This window comes from Littorina saxatilis, linkage group LG6 (assembly GCF_037325665.1).
Source record: "Littorina saxatilis isolate snail1 linkage group LG6, US_GU_Lsax_2.0, whole genome shotgun sequence".
Lineage (NCBI taxonomy): Eukaryota > Metazoa > Mollusca > Gastropoda > Littorinimorpha > Littorinidae > Littorina > Littorina saxatilis.
Genome location: NC_090250.1, coordinates 37,284,046 through 37,302,169, shown reverse-complemented (window position 1 = coordinate 37,302,169; position 18,124 = coordinate 37,284,046). Strand labels below are relative to the sequence as shown.

The 18,124-nt window shown below is 39.2% G+C and overlaps 1 protein-coding gene across 1 annotated transcript in view; it reads left to right on the top strand.

The window, feature by feature from the left end:
* LOC138969139 (neutral amino acid uniporter 4-like) overlaps positions 1 to 18,124 on the top strand; it is a 37,252-nt gene that overhangs the window by 4,142 nt on the left and 14,986 nt on the right. Inside the window, exons 2-9 of the mRNA XM_070341856.1 lie at positions 8,869 to 9,204; positions 10,709 to 10,799; positions 12,317 to 12,405; positions 13,707 to 13,799; positions 14,340 to 14,424; positions 15,903 to 16,047; positions 16,740 to 16,870; positions 18,120 to 18,124. The exon at positions 18,120 to 18,124 is cut by the window's right edge and continues 174 nt beyond it. Of these exons, the coding sequence (XP_070197957.1) occupies positions 8,915 to 9,204; positions 10,709 to 10,799; positions 12,317 to 12,405; positions 13,707 to 13,799; positions 14,340 to 14,424; positions 15,903 to 16,047; positions 16,740 to 16,870; positions 18,120 to 18,124 (929 nt within the window). The 5' untranslated portion in view covers positions 8,869 to 8,914. The remainder of the gene's footprint in view (positions 1 to 8,868; positions 9,205 to 10,708; positions 10,800 to 12,316; positions 12,406 to 13,706; positions 13,800 to 14,339; positions 14,425 to 15,902; positions 16,048 to 16,739; positions 16,871 to 18,119) is intronic.

The window sequence follows — 18,124 nt, the reverse complement described above, 5'->3', positions numbered from 1 at the left end:
CTAATAAAAAAATTGCTCCAGGGGCTTGCAACGTACTGTAGTACAATATATTACCTTACTGGGAGAATGCAAGTTTCAGTACAAAGGACTAAACATTTCTTACATACTGCTTGACTAAAATCTTTACAAAAATTGACTATATTCTATACAAGAAACACTTAACAAGGGTAAAAGGAGAAACAGAATCCGTTAGTCGCCTCTTACGACATGCTGGGGAGCATCGGGTAAATTCTTCCCCCTAACCCGCGGGGGGAATTTGTGTCATGATCATCTGTCAAGTTACTAATTAAGGGAGAGTAATGTTGCACTTGCACCTAATCAGCCTTTATCTTTTGAGACAATCTTACTTACGGTTACAAGCTTGCATAACAGCTGAAAGGAGAATTATTGATGAGCTGCTGTAGTTTCTAATTCTATGGAAAAGAGTCACTTCTGTCATTTCAAAACCTAATCACATGATTCATGTAAATATTCATTGCTTCATTGAAGTCTAACACATAAACCATCATACACTCAGTTGTAGTCCAGTCGACATAGGATGATTAAATGAATGTCAACAGTATATTATCTAAACTGCGAAAAATCATAATATTGCAACATTTTGCGTACTTTTTTATGTGCAGAGTTTTAGATAACTCTTCATTATTTACAGTTTCGATCTTGTTTTTCTTGAGCTTTTAACTCTGAGAGGGCCACCTTATGGTGAGAGTTTTCCTGCCTTACCATTTTTTCCCCATGGGCAGCATGATGTTGTCTTTGACAGTTATATGCATGCTAGGTACTAAGCTGTGTGTTGCAAAGTCTAGACTTTTGCTGGAAACTCGGGATCTTTAACATGTGCGATAGCTGCCTTTGTGGAAGGCTTCTTTAGGTTAAAACATCTGAAGGTAACAGTTTGGATTTTGAAGGACCGTCATTCCCTACAGTTATCTTCAGTGATTTGTTTGTTTGTTTGTTCGTTCATGGGCTGAAACTCCCACGGCTTTTACGTGTATGACCGTTTTTACCCCGCCATTTAGGCAGCCATACGCCGCTTTCGGAGGAAGCATGCTGGGTATTTTCGTGTTTCTATAACCCACCGAACTCTGACATGGATTACAGGATCTTTTTCGTGCGCACTTGGTCTTGTGCTTGCGTGTACACACGGGGGTGTTCGGACACCGAGGAGAGTCTGCACACAAAGTTGACTCTCGCCGAACGTGGGGACAAACTCACGCTGACAACGGCCAACTGGATACAAATCCAGCGCGCTACCGACTGAGCTACATCCCCGCACATCTTCAGTGATAAAATATTATTTAACTCATTACATTTAAAAACAAGATGAGAAAGAAAAGTTAATATGGTAAAACTAAAATGTTGAAGGATTAACTTTTATCATTGATAATTTCACCACCTCGTGAATTCCAAGTACAGAAGGATTTTTATGCAGGATGAGGGATAAGAGATATTCAAGGGAGAAAGAGAGAGAGAGATAAGTCGACATTTAAATAATGCATGCATGGTTTGAATAATATATATATATGGGTCATTCATTCTCAGAAATGGTGGTCCAGTGAGAGTGAGAAGGGGTGACACATTTGAAATCATGAAAAAGTAAATTAAAATTATTTCTACCACGACTTTTTTCATCTGAATCTATTCCTGAGACATTAAAGCATTGTTGTATGTCAATAAAAATGGTTTCTATACGTTGGTGTTGTTTTTGTGTGCTTTTCAATTGCGAAGTTCGGCCGTTTCCGGATCGCCGAAGAGTTACACGACTTTCGTGATCAACAATATGTTCAGTCTCATGGCTAAATGCAAACATGCAAACACCAACAAATTACTGCAATCGACAGTCAGGAGTTCAGTATTGGATGTAGCAACACATCTTTGCAAAAACTCACGCTGAATTTGAAGTTACGGGCTAGCTTCGAACAAAAAATTATGAATGTCGTAACGCATCATATCCAGACTCGACGCGCGAACATCGGACAGCAATGTGCTCCATGACTTTGCCACATCACGGCTATTTTTAGCTCTTTGGCGCACAGGAAGTTCGAACAAGAAAATATATAGTCCTTTGAATCACAGCCAAATATTCACAGAAAACACCAGAATCATATCATTTGCTGAAACTCATGGCGTCGTTTCCTGACCTACGTTACGACTGAAGATGGTTTTTGACTCACATGCGAAGTTTTCGTATCCTCTGATCGTCGATGTTCGACATTCATCAAGTACTTAAAATGGGTAATCTGAACGCAACAGGAACTTTCAACAAATACAGCAAACTCTGACGAATTGTGTTTTGTGTAGTTATTTTGGGTCAGACGGGTTTTGCCGGCAGGAAAGGCCAAACTGCAGATTCATGTCTGTCGCACAGGAACCAAAAGTGGTTCAAGCATGTCGTTTCTGTGTTGCGACATTCACCTTAGTTTTGTTCCAAATGTCATTTTTTTACCAATATTAGTTGAAGTCCTTACCTTTCATAACTAGAATGTGTTGGGTAGAACACAAAAATACTGCAGAACTGATAAAAAATGCACAAAGGATTGAAGGCTTAGGTGGTTTAAAGTTGGAATTTGGTTTCCATGTTACAACATTCATCACGTAAATACAACACTTTAAAACGTCTCTTATTCAGCAACCAATTACTCTTTTTGTCTAATTTTTGCATTATTATGTATAGCAAACAATAGACTTCATAGTAAAAACAATTATTTTGTATTTCTTGACACTTTATTTTTTACTTTGTATGTAACACTTTGGACCACCATTTCTGAGAATGAACCATATACATCTGGTTCCTTATATTCCCAGCAAACAAGAGATTATATAGACCTCATGAGCCTCTCAGTTTCAGCATCCATAATAATAAAGATAAATGTGTCGGGCAACAGGTGGCGGGGTACTGTTAGAATTAAAAGGATAGTAAGAGGCCATTAAGTCCTAAGTATTATTCATTTTAACATACTATGAATTCAAATAATTGTCTATAGCTTTGATATCAGCCCAGCCCAATCAACAATATGTTGGCAATTAGTATCATTATGTTTTTAGTAACGTTTAGCTTGGTACCCTTCCCCGCTGCTTGTATCATATCAACTTATTTTATTAGTCTTTAATGGGGTCTACACCCCCCCCCCCCCCCATCCCCTTAAGACCCCTAATTTAAGATTCTCTCCCTTTTGTAAACCCTGTTATTTCACATTTTCTGTTCTTAACCTCAGTAAATGTATAACCTACATTTTAAGATCGGCCCTAATTTTCTGTTCTTAACCTCAGTAAATGTACCTACATTTTAAGATCGGCCCTAATTTTCTCAGATTTTTGAAGTCTTGAAGGAGAGGTTAATAATAATAATAATAATAATAAAAGATTCTTTTATAGCGCTGTTCACCGCCAAATGGCAGTCTCATGGCGCTTTACATTAGACATTAAGATTTAACATTTTACATATATATAAAAAGTTTTCTCGTAAGAAATAACATACAAGCTAGGTTACTGTATTTGTAAGGCCCTGAAGACTAGTTAGCTCTGCACGCCCACAAAATGAAACCATGAATGAACAACGGCAGCAGAAAACTGTTGTCAGTTGTTATATATGAGCAGCAATGAATTAAGACATTAACATGTTTTTTTGTTATGATAATTCAGATAATGTTTTATCTTTTGTGAATATTTAAAGGGCTCTTTTAGATGTACATACAATACATGGATTCAATTTGCTGCAGACTATATATATGACATACCGACCATATATGACCCTGCCCGCCTTCTCATGTGTTTATATATTATTAACTTAATGATGAGCAGCGACTAGTCTATCAGTAGCTGCCTATAATAAACTGCCTATGAAAAGGTTGATCGAGTTTCATGGAAATTGTACTGTAGATTTTTTCTTGCAAGAGGGGTTTATAGTTGTGGAATTTCTCCAAACGGGATCTAACGTTGTGAAGCAAACTCCGGTAGCAGGTGTTACTTTGAGTTCACTGAAAAATGTCTGCAAATATGTACTACATTCCGATGATAGGTTTGTTTTGAAATGAATATTGAATTTAATCAAAGTAATTTCTTCTAATAGTAATAGCAAGGCTTTTTTGATTTTTAAATTTTTAGTTTGTTTATTACTATATAAACAGAAAGAAATGGCAATGGACTTGGGTAATGAACAACAATTACCTTCAACAACTGCTTCCTAGTACAAGCTGTCATTACTGGATATATTTCTACTCTAAAGTGCTGAGAGTTTGTATTCAGTACATGTACTTTCTACGATGCTGATTCATTTTGTAGATTTTTGTTTTTAGAATTTTATTCTTGCTGTGGAAAATGTAAGCTACACAGACTTTTTAAATGGAAAACGTGTATAAATTTTCAAAATTCTATCGCTCCAACATTTTTTTGGAAACTGATTAACCTCTTTTGACCCTTCTGTGACCTTGCAAGTTGATGAAGGTCAACCAGATGTAACACATTGCCTGGACGTCATCGCAAGGGTGTTGACTGTTGTGTGAAGTTTCAAGCTTCTAACTTTATAAACACTGGAGAAAATGTCAATGTAAATTTTGTGTGAGTCTTTGAACCATATAAATTATAATGGTCATGACAGGAAAATAATTGTCATTTTCATTGCGTTTCTACCAGATTTGAATGTGAAATTTTGTTATAGCTTCCCTTTCATTGACAGCTAATATGTAGAAAGTATAATATCAAGGCATTAGTAATCATGGATCCTTTGCATGCTACAGACATGTGTCTGACGTATGAGTGTTATCACCAAGGTAAAAGTCAGACATTACTTACAACGAGTCACGATCACATGGGTCATGGGCCAAGTGGCAGGCAGGCTAGCATAAAATGAAAAGAAAGTTCATCAAAATTGAACACAAGACCATGTTTGTGTATATATATATACATGTGTATGATACACATGGTAGCATAATAATCATGAATGTGTCCAGTGTCAAAAGAGAGACTCAGTGGCCCCTCAGGGGGAGCACACCTGCAACTCATATGAGTGAAGTAACTATTATTGGTTACAGCAATCATGATCAGCTGCAGGTTCCAGTGATAATACAGTTGCAAGTTTGTTGATGTCATATGATCCACACAGTTTCCTTTTGTCAATGGGGAAGTAGCAAACATTGAAACATCTGCAACTCTTATAATTGAAATTATTATAATTGATTTCAACAAAGACCAGCTGCAAGTTCCAGTGATGAAATGCTCGTTTGTAGATGTCATGACGTGATCCACAAAGTCCTTTTGTCAATGAGGAAGTAGCAAACATTAAAACAAAATCTATGGGCTCTGGTTACAAAAAAATCAAGTGATACTTCCGTTGATTGACTTAAATGTAGTGGCAGGGTGGGACCATGTGAGTTCCATTGATTAATTTTTTAACCCGAAAAAAACAAGTACAGTTGAACCTGTCCTAGCGACCTGACCTCCAATAACGACTGCATCACTTCCCACAATGACCACACCAAAGGATCCCAAAGTGGGGATTTTGTCTACATAATTCACCTTAATTTCCAAAGTGACCACCTGATTTAAATTTTAATCAACCACATTTAGTCTGAGTCCCTTGGGTGGTTGTTATTAGCAGGTTTGACTATAGTAACATCTGGAAAGGATGTTCAAGTAAGCATCACATTGTGAAACTGAAAGGATAAATCATAAAGTAAGTGTAATATTTGGTCAGGATGAGGTGTCAGTGTTATTTTAAAGGGATTTAAAGTGAACAGCGTCATCATTACATTTGCAAAGCTTACGGGTGAGTGAGGGGTGAGTGTAACAGATGGAAAAGATAAATCAATATTTTGCATCTGAAAAGGGTAAATTAGTGAATTCTACATCTGAACAGGATATCATTCTGTAAAGATAATAAAGGCGAGTGTTGTTTGGATGGTAAAGTGAACTTTTAAATGTATGAAAGGATAAATGGATTTCCATGAGTGTTGTTCCCAGCCTCAGAGGACAGCGCTAGAAGGTCAGTTAATTGATTCTGATGATTAAAAATACATACATGTATTAACTTATAACACTATAACAGTGATGCTCTTTGATCAGTCAAGTTCAATTCGCCAGCGGTGGAGAAAACACACGCTCAGATGTTACACTCGTTGTCATCATTGTATGCGAGTGTTTCAGTTTATTGCTATGGCAATGCACGAAGAATACCAGTTTAAAACAACAGGATGAGCGTGAAACAGTAGGACTTTTAATATCAATTTTACTACTACTACGAAACAGTATTTGTTTTCTTTTTGGTATAAGTACAAGAGCTATTAAGTCAACGAATCTGTGTGAATGACTCGATCTCTGTGTTAATGACTGACTGACTATGTGACCCTGATAACTGTACTGTCATCAGTTGATTGTATACACAGTGGAACCCCCCTTTTAAGACCTCCTGATTTAAGACTTAACCCCTCTTTTAACACCCTGTGTTTTTCCTATAATTAGATGTTCTGTAATTGACCTCTATTTTAAGACTCCATTTTTGATACCTGACTTTCTCAAGAGTTTTGGTGGTCTAAGAAAGATCCGATTTCCACTGTACAGCATTCCAGGTAAAAGTTAGGGACATCTGAACGTATATCATGCATGATAAATAATCCTACATAGATATATATATATATATATACATATTCTCATGACCTCCCTTCTTTGTCTCTGTAAATGTACTCTTGGTATACTTCTTGTATTTCCATTGTTCTCTTGTTACATCTATGATGTAACTATTGCACTCTTATATTACACATAAAATAGTGGATAAATAAGGGTGCACGAAATACATCATAGCTGGCTCTACTTTCTGTCGTCCTTGACATTCCAAAATGCACATGTACCTGTCGACCGGATGTGCATGGGGTTACCACGCTTTTGAGAATGAGAACTTGCGCGAGAGTCGTTCAGTGCTATTGCTGACTTTTAGTCTCGACTTGCCGAGACTATCATCACAGCGTCATAGATTTCATGACGTCTGTCGTCCATCGCGTCATATTCTGGGGACGTAATCTGTTATGTTTCCTTCTATTGGCTGTTCTATTTCTCTCTTGTGATCAACATGACAAGCCGTATGTGTTTGAGTGTGTGTGCTCGTTGGTGACGGCTCTCTCAACTAAAACAGAAGTCATACTAGCAATTGTTAAAAACCCAGTCCGTCGGACCAGCACTGCTATGTTCAGGCTATGCTCTTGTGAAGTTACAGGCGTGCTCGGTACACACGCCCTTATCGGTACATCGTCGACTACGATTGTTCTCTGGGCAAGCTGTTTAATGCATTTTGCGAGTATTTCTAGCTCTTCTGCGGTGCAGTAGGCCCTATAGACGATGAAGGTGTCCACGATCTCAGGAGATGCGTGTGTAACCACTAGGTATTCAGTCAAATCCGTGTAAGAGGCTTTCAATTGACGGGGACAACCAAGCCACCATTATGCACCGACTTGACATAGATCAACAGACGTGCCTTTAGAATAAGGTATGTGCAGAGGTGCCTCATCTGAACACACAACTAAAGCTTGATGTTTCCGTCACACTTTGTCTTTTAGATCTTCATGGGATAAACAGGTTACAACACTCATGATTTTTTATATGGCTTATATTTCAGTCAAGACCCAGCGGGAATATCAAAGGGGCAGTTCACTCGCCAGAGGCTCGTGAGTCCCTTGATATTCATCAGCTGGGTCTTGACTGAAATACAAGCCATATAAAAAACCACTCGTGTTTATATAAGAATCTCTGTACTCTGAGTAATTATCAGCTGGGTAGGTACACAGTGCATTCTTTGCTAATGCAGTGGGTCAATTGGTTGTGTAAGTGGCCTTGAATGGAAATATCAGTCAATGGTTTTATTGTCCGCCTGACTGGGAAAAAATTTTGCTATTTTTTTTAGTCAGTTGTGATATCAGGTATTAGTGCAATTAACCTGGCCATGACATCTTTTTATTGAAGCTATTAATCAGACTAATTTATTAATAAAGAATGACCAGATGCACTGTCATTTCAATTTTCATGTATCATATCAATAACATTTAATAATAGCCGTGTGGAATATTATCCAAATGTGAGTAGTGTTTGTACGTGTGTGTGTGTGTGTTTGTGTGTGTTACTAACAGCTTTTAATTATTATTCTATCTTTTTGTTTCTCAGTAATGATCAATGATTGCGTAATGTGTTTTTTGAACTGGTATCATCTAAATAGTGAGCGGGTTTAAGTTTTGTCAAACAAACGGTAACCAATCAAACAAAGATTTAATCACAACAGCCATAAGTTTAGTTTTACTTTGAAACAGAAAAAAATGTCAAATGAAATCAAAACTGATACGTCTGAACGGTTGATGATCCCTTTTCTTGTATTTTGTAATACCTGAAATTCATGGTATAATCTAACACTGACAGATCATGATGATTTGTTCAGTGTAGTGTAACAGCTGTGTATTAATAGACAGTGATCTTTACAGAAGGTTATTCTATCTTTGACTGTGGTGAAATCTAATGCAGTGACTATGTGCAGTATGTGCAAACTAAGGTCTTCGCTGAAGGATTTCAAGGTTTTAAGTCGTCAGTGAATACAATTAGCATTGTTCTCAGGCCTTGGTCTCCTGTGTCACGGACACATACTTTCTTGATCTGACGCATTTGTTCTGGATCTGGCTGGTTATAATCATCCAATAATGTTGACATCAAGGAGGCCTTTTGATCCAACCATTTTTGTATGTAAGCTAGGGCATTTTGACCCATACATATTTTCAAACCTGAGGTCCAACTGACCAGTATTGTCCTCTGAGTTTTAGAACAACACGCAATACCAACCAAACGGCCATTAACGCAGAAAAAAAAACAGAGCCAAAATTTCTGCTGATTTGTGTGCAGGGGCTGAGCTACAGGCTGTCAGTGTTACATAGCCTGTACCATCACCATGGCAACGAGCAACCCTGACCTTGCAAAAGGGGACGGCCCAGAGAATTTGAGAGAGACGACGCGACTGGTCCTAAACCAGCCCATGGTTCAGCGGTCCAGCGGCCTGCAGAGCAGCGGTCAGTACAACTCACTCAACACCTCCATCGACACGTCCAGCCTGTCGGGGGAACAGGACGGGAGGAGCCAGAGCGGTGCCATTGGCCCTCCACTGCCCTGTGAAGTGGAGGAGATAGAGGGGACCAACATTGAGATCGACAATGACCAGTCGCTGACCGAACACACCACAAAGTCAGTAATTAGCTAGTACAGTCGTCTAAGGAGTTACAGTGGAACCCCTCCCTTTAAGACCTCAAATATTTGTGTGTGAAAATCAGGTTGTAAAATATAGGAGGGAGTTTAAAGGTCCTTGTCTACATTTTTATACCGAAATCGCCATTTGACCATTAAAATGTCTAATATCTACAAGTATCAACAATACACCCCCTTTCGATCAGGAAATACGAAGCCAGTGTAGCCGTTTGAAAATTCATTGTAGTATTCCAGCGTAGTACTCATAGTAGGATATCCTTATTTGGAAAATGCCAAGCGCAAAACTCCTCTCAAATCCCGTGCATTTCGTGCGTTAAAAAAAAAGCGTGGACAGCGCTCCAGTGTCGAACTGTTGCTGCACTTGTTTGGGCGTGGCTATAAGCATAGAGACATGAATTTGATTGGTCAGTATTTTTAGGCAAAGCACATGTTCTCAGCAAACAGAAAACAAAATATTGGAAGCGTGAGTCACCGTCGGCTACCCAAAAATAAAATCTTTTTTTTCATATATTTTTTTGTAATAACTTTTTTCTCCATGGTTCATTCATCATCTGACATAACTTTTTAGCGAAATCTAACCATAAGATTATTGAAAAAAAGCAAAAATGTAGACGACCACCTTTAAAAATATAGGCAAATTTACAAAACGGGTTATGAACAGAAAACCTCAAAAAAGGGTTTTAAAAAAGGGGGTGTCTTAAAATGAGGGGGTCTTAAAAGTGGGGTTCAACTGTACTAGTGCTGAATGTGATTTTTGATAACGGATTTAATGATGTACAGGAGCTGGTTTTTGAATGAAAAGATTTCAAGCAGATAGCCCGGAAGATTTAAATTCACAGCTGAGACAAGGGACACTAAAGGGCTTAATACTTGCATGGGCTTTTTAAAATGCTCAATATGCTGAATCCATTCTGGCTATTAGATGTAGCAAGAAACTGACAGCAATTGAGCAAATCAGAAAAAAAAAGGAAAAAAAGACCCCCCGCGGGTTAGGGGGAAGAATTTACCCGATGCTCTCCAGCATGTCGTAAGAGGCGACTAACGGATTTTGTTTCTCCTTTTACCCTTGTTAAGTGTTTCTTGTATAGAATATAGTCAATTTTTGTAAAGATTTTAGTCAAGCAGTATGTCAGAAATGTTAAGTCCTTTGTACTGGAAACTTGCATTCTCCCAGTAAGGTAATATATTGTAATACGTTGCAAGCCCCTGGAGCAAATTTTTGATTAGTGCTTTTGTGAACAAGAAACAATTGACAAGTGGCTCTATTCCATCTTCCCCCTTTCCCCGTCGCGATATAACCCTTCGTGGTTGAAAACGACGTTAAACACCAAATAAAGAAAGAAAGAAAAAAAAGGTTCCACGGTTAATCTGTAAAACTATAATTGCTAGCCAGTTCTTTTCCAACAGATTGTGATGGTGTAGAAACATTAGGGCTTCAAGCAGCTTAAGTGAACGAGGTGCCTGCTAATTCTCTCTTTTTCAGTGATGTACAGTGCCTGATGCACATAATGAAAGGCAACATTGGCACTGGAGTGCTGGCCATGCCTAATGCGGTCAGCAAAGCTGGACTATGGGTCAGTATTGAATTTATTGTGTGGACTAATTTGTCTGCATGGCTTTTATGCTGTCTGTGAGACAAGGGAAGTAATCAAGATCTCAAAGAGATATATATCTAAAAATGCCAGAATAATCTGAAGTAGCGAACGAAAAAATGTTGGTGCTCCCCGGTCAAGCGATGATTAGCGAGTGAGGATTATTTAAATATAATATGTGACCTGAACTGGCAATCTAATTGGCTTTTCCTAATATCAGACACCCGTCTCTCTCTAATTGGTTTTTAATTACTGTATCCCCCCTCTAGGCCAAAATAACAATTGACCCGTGCCATCATTAAAGCTTTTACGGAACAGCAAAATGTACTGAAAACACAGTCAAACCTGGCCTTGCAACCACCAGTCAATAGCGACCACCTGCCCACAATGATATTTCCGAAGGATCCCAAACGTGTTTCTCTTCAATATAATTACATTTTGCAAAGTGACCACCTGTCTATAATGCCCACTTTTGGTCAATCCATTGGGCGTTCGTTATGGACACTGAGTGTCATCTGTATTGGTCAATCCATTGGGCGTTCGTTATGGACACTGAGTGTCATCTGTATTGGTCAATCCATTGGGCGTTCGTTATGGACACTGAGTGTCATCTGTATTGGTCAATCCATTGGGCGTTCGTTATGGACACTGAGTGTCATCTGTATTGGTCAATCCATTGGGCGTTCGTTATGGACACTGAGTGTCATCTGTATTGGTCAATCCATTGGGCGTTTGTTGTGGACACTGAGTGTCATCTGTATTGGTCAATCCATTGGGCGTTCGTTGTGGACACTGAGTGTCATCTGTATTGGTCAATCCATTGGGCGTTCGTTATGGACACTGAGTGTCATCTGTATTGGTCAATCCATTGGGCGTTCGTTATGGTCACTGAGTGTCATCTGTATCAGCAATTTTATAAAGCTTTAGGCAGTCCTTGACGCCCCCTTTCCCCCCCACTGTGAAACAAGATTTGCATACTATACTGAAATGACAGTAAAGTTTTCAGTGATTTGAAAGATATTTTGGGGTTTTGCGAACTGCCGACTCCAAACAGCATCTCTGTGTATCTAAGCTTGGCTAGACAAAATGTGTCCACTATTGTTCCTCAGCCTAAAAAGTCCATCACACATTTTTTTTTAATTCAAATATTGTACGTCCTAAAAGGCAGCTGTTTGGCTTTCTGGTACACTTTTTGGAATGAAGGCAGGGGTCTGCAGGTGACAGCCTGAACTTGATAGGTAATTGACAAATCGTCCTTTCTGCAAAATGAAGTTGCTGAATTTTGCCTGTTCTGAGATTTTGTTGATTTTTGAATTCATTTTGTATTTTGCCTGTTTTGAGATTAAGTTTTTGTGAGGTCAACTTTGTAGTTGCCCTCATCAAAGTGGCTGTCATGTCATCCCTGTAAAAGAAAGTTTCTTTTGTTTATTGATTGATTGATGGATTGATTTATTGATTTAGTACTGAAAAATCACTATATTTTTCTATTCTTCTTACAGACTGGCTTGGTCGGAATCCTGTGCATTGGTATGGTGGCTACTCACTGTATGCACATTCTTGTCAAGTCAAGCAAACTTTTGACCAAGAGGTAAGATGTGTCTTCTTTTCCTTGACAATTAACATGTCATAATAAAAGAAAAGCCCTGCGGGAGAAATATTGCCTGCCAATAGAAAACCGACAGCCTTCTCGCATACATGTGGCTGTTTTTTTAATTTCCTTTTTGTGTTGTTTTTTTTACGTGAAGAAGGGTACTAATACAGTCTGTTGGTCTGTCGCCTATCTGCAGCTAATGCCAAAAAAACACATGTGTTTTGAATGGAACAGAGTACAGAAACACACCATGTAAAACATACCTTTGAGAATAAATCCGATATTGTCGTGTATCTGCAGCTAATGCCAAAGAAACATGTTTTGAATGGAACAGAGTACAGAAACACACCAGGTTAAAAGTACATTTGAGGATAAAGGTAGTCAAATCCAACGTGAGATGAGTTGAGAGAGCTAAGTTAAGAGAAACAAAAAATAGAGATTGCAGATGCACTGGTCAAACCTCATAGGTGACAGCTCCCCAAAACTTGTGAGATGTTAATCTTCTTCTTCTGCGTTCATGGGCTGAAACTCCCACGTACAATCGTGTTTTTACACAAGTGGATTTTTACGTGTATGACCGTTTTTACCCCGCCATTTAGGCAGCCATACGCCGCTTTCGGAGGAAGCATGCTGGGTATTTTCGTGTTTGTATAACCCACCGAACTCTGACATGGGTTAAATGATCTTTTCCGTGCGCACTTGGTCTTGTGCTTGCGTGTACACACGAAGGGGGATAAGGCACTAGTAGGTCTGCACATAAGTTGACCTGGGAGATTGGACAAATCTCCACCCTTAACCCACCATGAGGCTCGGCCGGGATTCAAACCGGGCACGACCTTCCGCTTTGGAGGCCGGCGTCTTACCACTAGGCCATTGCGCCCATCTGATGTTAATCAAAGTTGGTACTACTGGAAGCAGGGCGAAAAATTACTACAGCAGAGCTTCTGTAACATGTTATGCATGCATTGCATTAGAAAGAATTAGTGTTCTAAAAAGTAAAGAGAGAGAGAGAGAGAGAGAGAGAGAGAGAGAGAGAGAGAGAGAGAGAGAGAGGAGGAGAGGAGAGGAGAGGAGAGGAGAGGAGAGAGAGGAGAGGAGAGGAGAGGAGAGGAGAGGAGAGGAGAGGAGAGGAGAGGAGAGGGGAGGGGAGGGGAGGGGAGGGGAGGGGAGGGGAGGGGAGAGGAGAGGAGAGGAGAGGAGAGGAGAGGAGAGGAGAGGAGAGGAGAGAGAGAGAGAGGAGAGGAGAGAGAGAAGAGAGAGAGAGAGAGAGAGAGAGAGTAATTGTTTGTCTTCTCCAGAATTGGTCATGACAAACTGAGCTACTCTGAGGTCATGGAGGAGAGCCTCAAGACAGGGCCCTCAAAACTACGCAGGCTTGCTCCTCATGCAAAGTAAGTTTTATTTGCGTGTTAATAAAGGTAAATTATCTAAATAACCGTCCATATTCTACTATGTTGTGGATGTTGTTGAACTATAAATGTGCAGACAATGGAAGGAATGAAGGATTCAGCAAGTGTACTGTGGATAAAAAATAGAGCTTACAGCTATTTAACTGTGTTTGTTTCCCATCGTTCAACGTCATGGGATATCCAACGTTTTGCTGAAAAAAAGACATTCTTGCAGCTCTTTTAAGAACAGATACCTGATAATATTGTATTTGTGGTTGTCTCCCTTGAACCCAATACCGATTTAAGCCTCAGTGGTGAAGAACACCTGTATGTGTGTGTTTGTTTGTTTGTGTGTGTTTGCGTGTGTGTGTGTGTGTGTGTGTGCGTGCGTGTGTGTGTGTGTGGGTGCAGGAGTTTGTGTGAGACATATGCATACAGTGTTAAACATAGGAAATGTCTAATGTTTGTACCATACATGTCAAGTGTCAGGTACTCATTGACAGAATTCCCATTCATCTGATTCATCTATTGCTTTGCGTGCAGGACTTTTGTCAACGTTTTGCTGCTCTTCACACAGTTTGGTTTCTGCTGCGTCTACATTGTTTTTATAGCCACCAGTGTCAAGGATGTGAGTGTACATGTAGATGAAGATACTTGCAAGTTATATGTTGTGTTTGTTTGTTTGCTTGGTTGCTTGTTTTTTGCTTATTTTGTAAAAATTTACTTCTGTGTTTCTGGCGATATTTAGAGTGAAATGCAGGGGAGGGCAGTGGTGAGGAGGTTGAGAAAATCTGTGTTTGTACTGTTAGGTGGTGATTCAGCAGCAACTTTATTATTATTTATTTGTATTTTTTGGTTAGACGTTATTAATCTAAGCGTTGGGAATACCAACTTCATATAGTAAAAGTTAAACTTAATGTTGTGATTCATGTGAATAGTTACAGATACAGACCTGTTTACCAGTATGATTTGGGCGTATTTTGTACGCCAAATTATTATCAGTACGCAAATACGCAACACAGGCACAAAATACGCATAAGAAAAAGTCTAGAATACGTTTTCCGGTGTTGGTGTGCTGATTACGGGATGGTACAACTGATACCGGTTTCGGTCGAAGGGAGATAACCATGACAGCGAGTCTTCAGCTGTGGAAACCTTGTTCAGTTGTTGGCACGTGCGATCGTCTGGACAATCGTGGGAAAATGAAGCAGTAAAATGTGCCAGTTTCGGATGACTGTACAAAGTCTAAACAGCAGTAGCACCAGATTTTCTTGGAGAAATATAAGAAAGAGCCAGGAATTGTGGAGTCTACTATGGGAAAAAGTCATGCACACTGCAAGTATTGTAAATCAGATTTCTCCGTTGCCCATGCTGGGAAATATGACATCGAACGACACTGCAGTTCCAAAACTCACATGGACAAGGTTGCTGCAAAGAAATCCGCTGAAAGCTGCCAAGGAATTATGAAGTTCATTCCCGCAAAGCAAATCCTGCCAGAAGAAAAGGCTGTAGTCTGTGCTGAAGCAATGTTTTCTGAGATGATTGTAAAAATGAACTTGCCACTGTCAACCGCAGATGTTATTTCACGAACTTCATCTTTTCATTATCAATCTGCTTGGAAGACACTGGTTATAATGTTATAAACTGACAGGTAAATAAAATTGTTTTATCCCTGTTGTATCGGAAGGAGTTAAATTCTGAAGATGTTCACAAGACATGCTATTCTTACATAAACACGTTTGCACCCACGCGTACGTTTTCCCTAGCCGTCGCGATATAACCTTGAACGGTTGAAAACGACGTTAAACACCAAATAAAGAAAGAAAGAAAGAAAGTTTTCCCTAGCCCATATGGCTTTGCTTGCAAAGTACACCAACTTTTTGAAAAATACACTCAACTTTTTGAAAAAGTACTCTTGCCTCAGGTTTAGGGTAAACAGGTCTGCAGATAGCTTTTGTTAAAAGAAAAAATTCGTTTCGTTGCGTATAAAGAGCAAATAAATAATAATAATGATACTAATGCATAATATTTATAAAGCACGTGGATTAATAAAGCGCGTGGATTAAGCAAATGGATGTTATGGTTAGGATTTGTTTGTTGTCACAGGTGATTGATCAATTTGTGGACCATAGTCCCAGCCTGAGGGTGTATGAAGTGGCTGTGACGGCTCTCCTTATTCCCTACTGCCTTATACGAGACTTACGCAGCTTAGCTCCCTTTTCACTCTTTGCCAACGCTCTCACTGTAGTTGGTAAGTCCTGTTTCTGCAATACATATCCTCTGGGATATTGCTAAGATTTGTTTTCTTCTGCAATTTTTCTAAAAAGGTACATATAATTTTGTCAATTTTGTTAAATTGAAGACAGTTGTTCATTCATGTTGGTGTCAGTTTTTTGCCAATGTGACCACAAAAAAAGGAAGGCAGATGTGTCAAAGTGACGACATGAATTTGGGCCAAATGGAAGAAATGTTGGTGTTGTGCCGAATGCCGATGCCAAACATCTGCATCTATTTCAACTTTGAGGGAAGTGTAAGATGATTTGCACAAGTTTTTTTTCTCCCCTTTTAGGAGTGAATTTACCAAGAGGGATTAATCTTACGGTAATATTTGAATAACAGATGAGTTTAGCTGCTCCTCAGTTGAAAAGAATGAAAATACCAAGCAAAATGTGTGAAATTCTTCATTTGTATGTTTTTTTGCTTGTTTGTTGGTTGTTGTTTCTTTTGCTATATATGTTGTGTTTTTTTATGTTGTTGAAATGGTATTGTAGATAACCCATCCTCTTTTTAAAAGATTCGTGTTTTGTTTTGCTTCTTCATATATATTTGTTTGTATTCTTGTATGTTTGTTAGAGCTGTGTGTGCTTTTTGGTCATCATTTGTATGTAAACAGATAACATGTCTGTGATCTACGTTACCTATAACTATACATTTTCACAACAGGTATGGTACTCATCTTCCTGAACATCACTCAGGGCCTTCCTGATTCTACCCGTCGGCCAGCCTTCACAAATTTTGCTGACCTGCCTCTTTTCTTCGGCACTGCCATTTTTGCCTTTGAGGGCATCAGTCTGGTAAAGCAAAAACATAAGTGAAATATTCAAACAATCATTATACATTATTTATTAGAATTTTTAATCAAAACGTTCACTTCTACGTCAACCTTTGGTCTTTGAAGTGGAATATTATTAAGTGAAATATTAAGTTAAAGTACGTCGTCTGATCTCTTGTTTGAGAAAGTTCCTCATTTGTTATGGAGCTGTGATTCAGTGACTGTGAGACCCTAGACTAATAAGAGGCGAAGCCTTCAAGGCTCACGTAAGAAATAGACAAACAGTAACACAAACTCAATCACTCCGTCACACATACACACCCACACACACAGTAAGCTTAGGTGACACTGTGCAAGAAAGAGAGACACTAGATCTAGATCTGTCTGTCTGCATGTAGCCTACTTACAGGGACACGACTGCCAAATAGTCTCGGCCCGCTCAAAATAACAATGACCGAGACCACACACACCACGCGAGAGAGAAAGACTACAGGGAGGCATGCCGTCATGATGCATTAATTGACGTCAAACACTTTTGACCGTGACGTAATCTTATGCGAGCTTTATCCATAGTCTTGGATAACCACTCACACATAGACTCGGAAATGTTAAAGTTTCTACCACAGACATACACACACACACACACACACACGCACACACACACGCACAGACAGACAAAGTTACGATCGCATAGGCTACACTTCGTGAGCCAATAAGATGCTTGGCTCAATGGAAGGAGTCTTAAATGGAGGTACATTTTTACAAAGATTTTGAGCAGAAAATTTGAGAAAGGAATTGAAAGTAAGTCTTAATTCTTGGGCTCTTTTATGCTGGTTAACTTATGATTGCTGTGTTATTTGGTACTAACTGCATGACCAACAAATATCTCATTTAACCCTTACACTGGTGCAATTCTGTAACACATGTTACATTGCCACTGGTGAATTAACACAGAGAAAAATAAAGAAAAACGGTCATATAGGTTTTCGCATCCATGGGAGGTAATCGGAACCGACCAAACAGACTGAGCCAGTAGCGCGACATATGTCGTGACAACCAGGTGACAGTATACGTAAAGTAGCGCGACATATGTCTCGACAACCAGCCTAAGGGTTGAGACTCCTTCCATTTAAGACTGACTCCCTTTTTATATGTGAAATGTGGAATTTTAATGTCAAATCAAATGGATTTTGTAAAACGCTCTTAGGCTGCACTATGGTGGTGACTATAAAGCGCTATAAAACAACAATTTGTTATTATTATCTTGCCAGGTGCT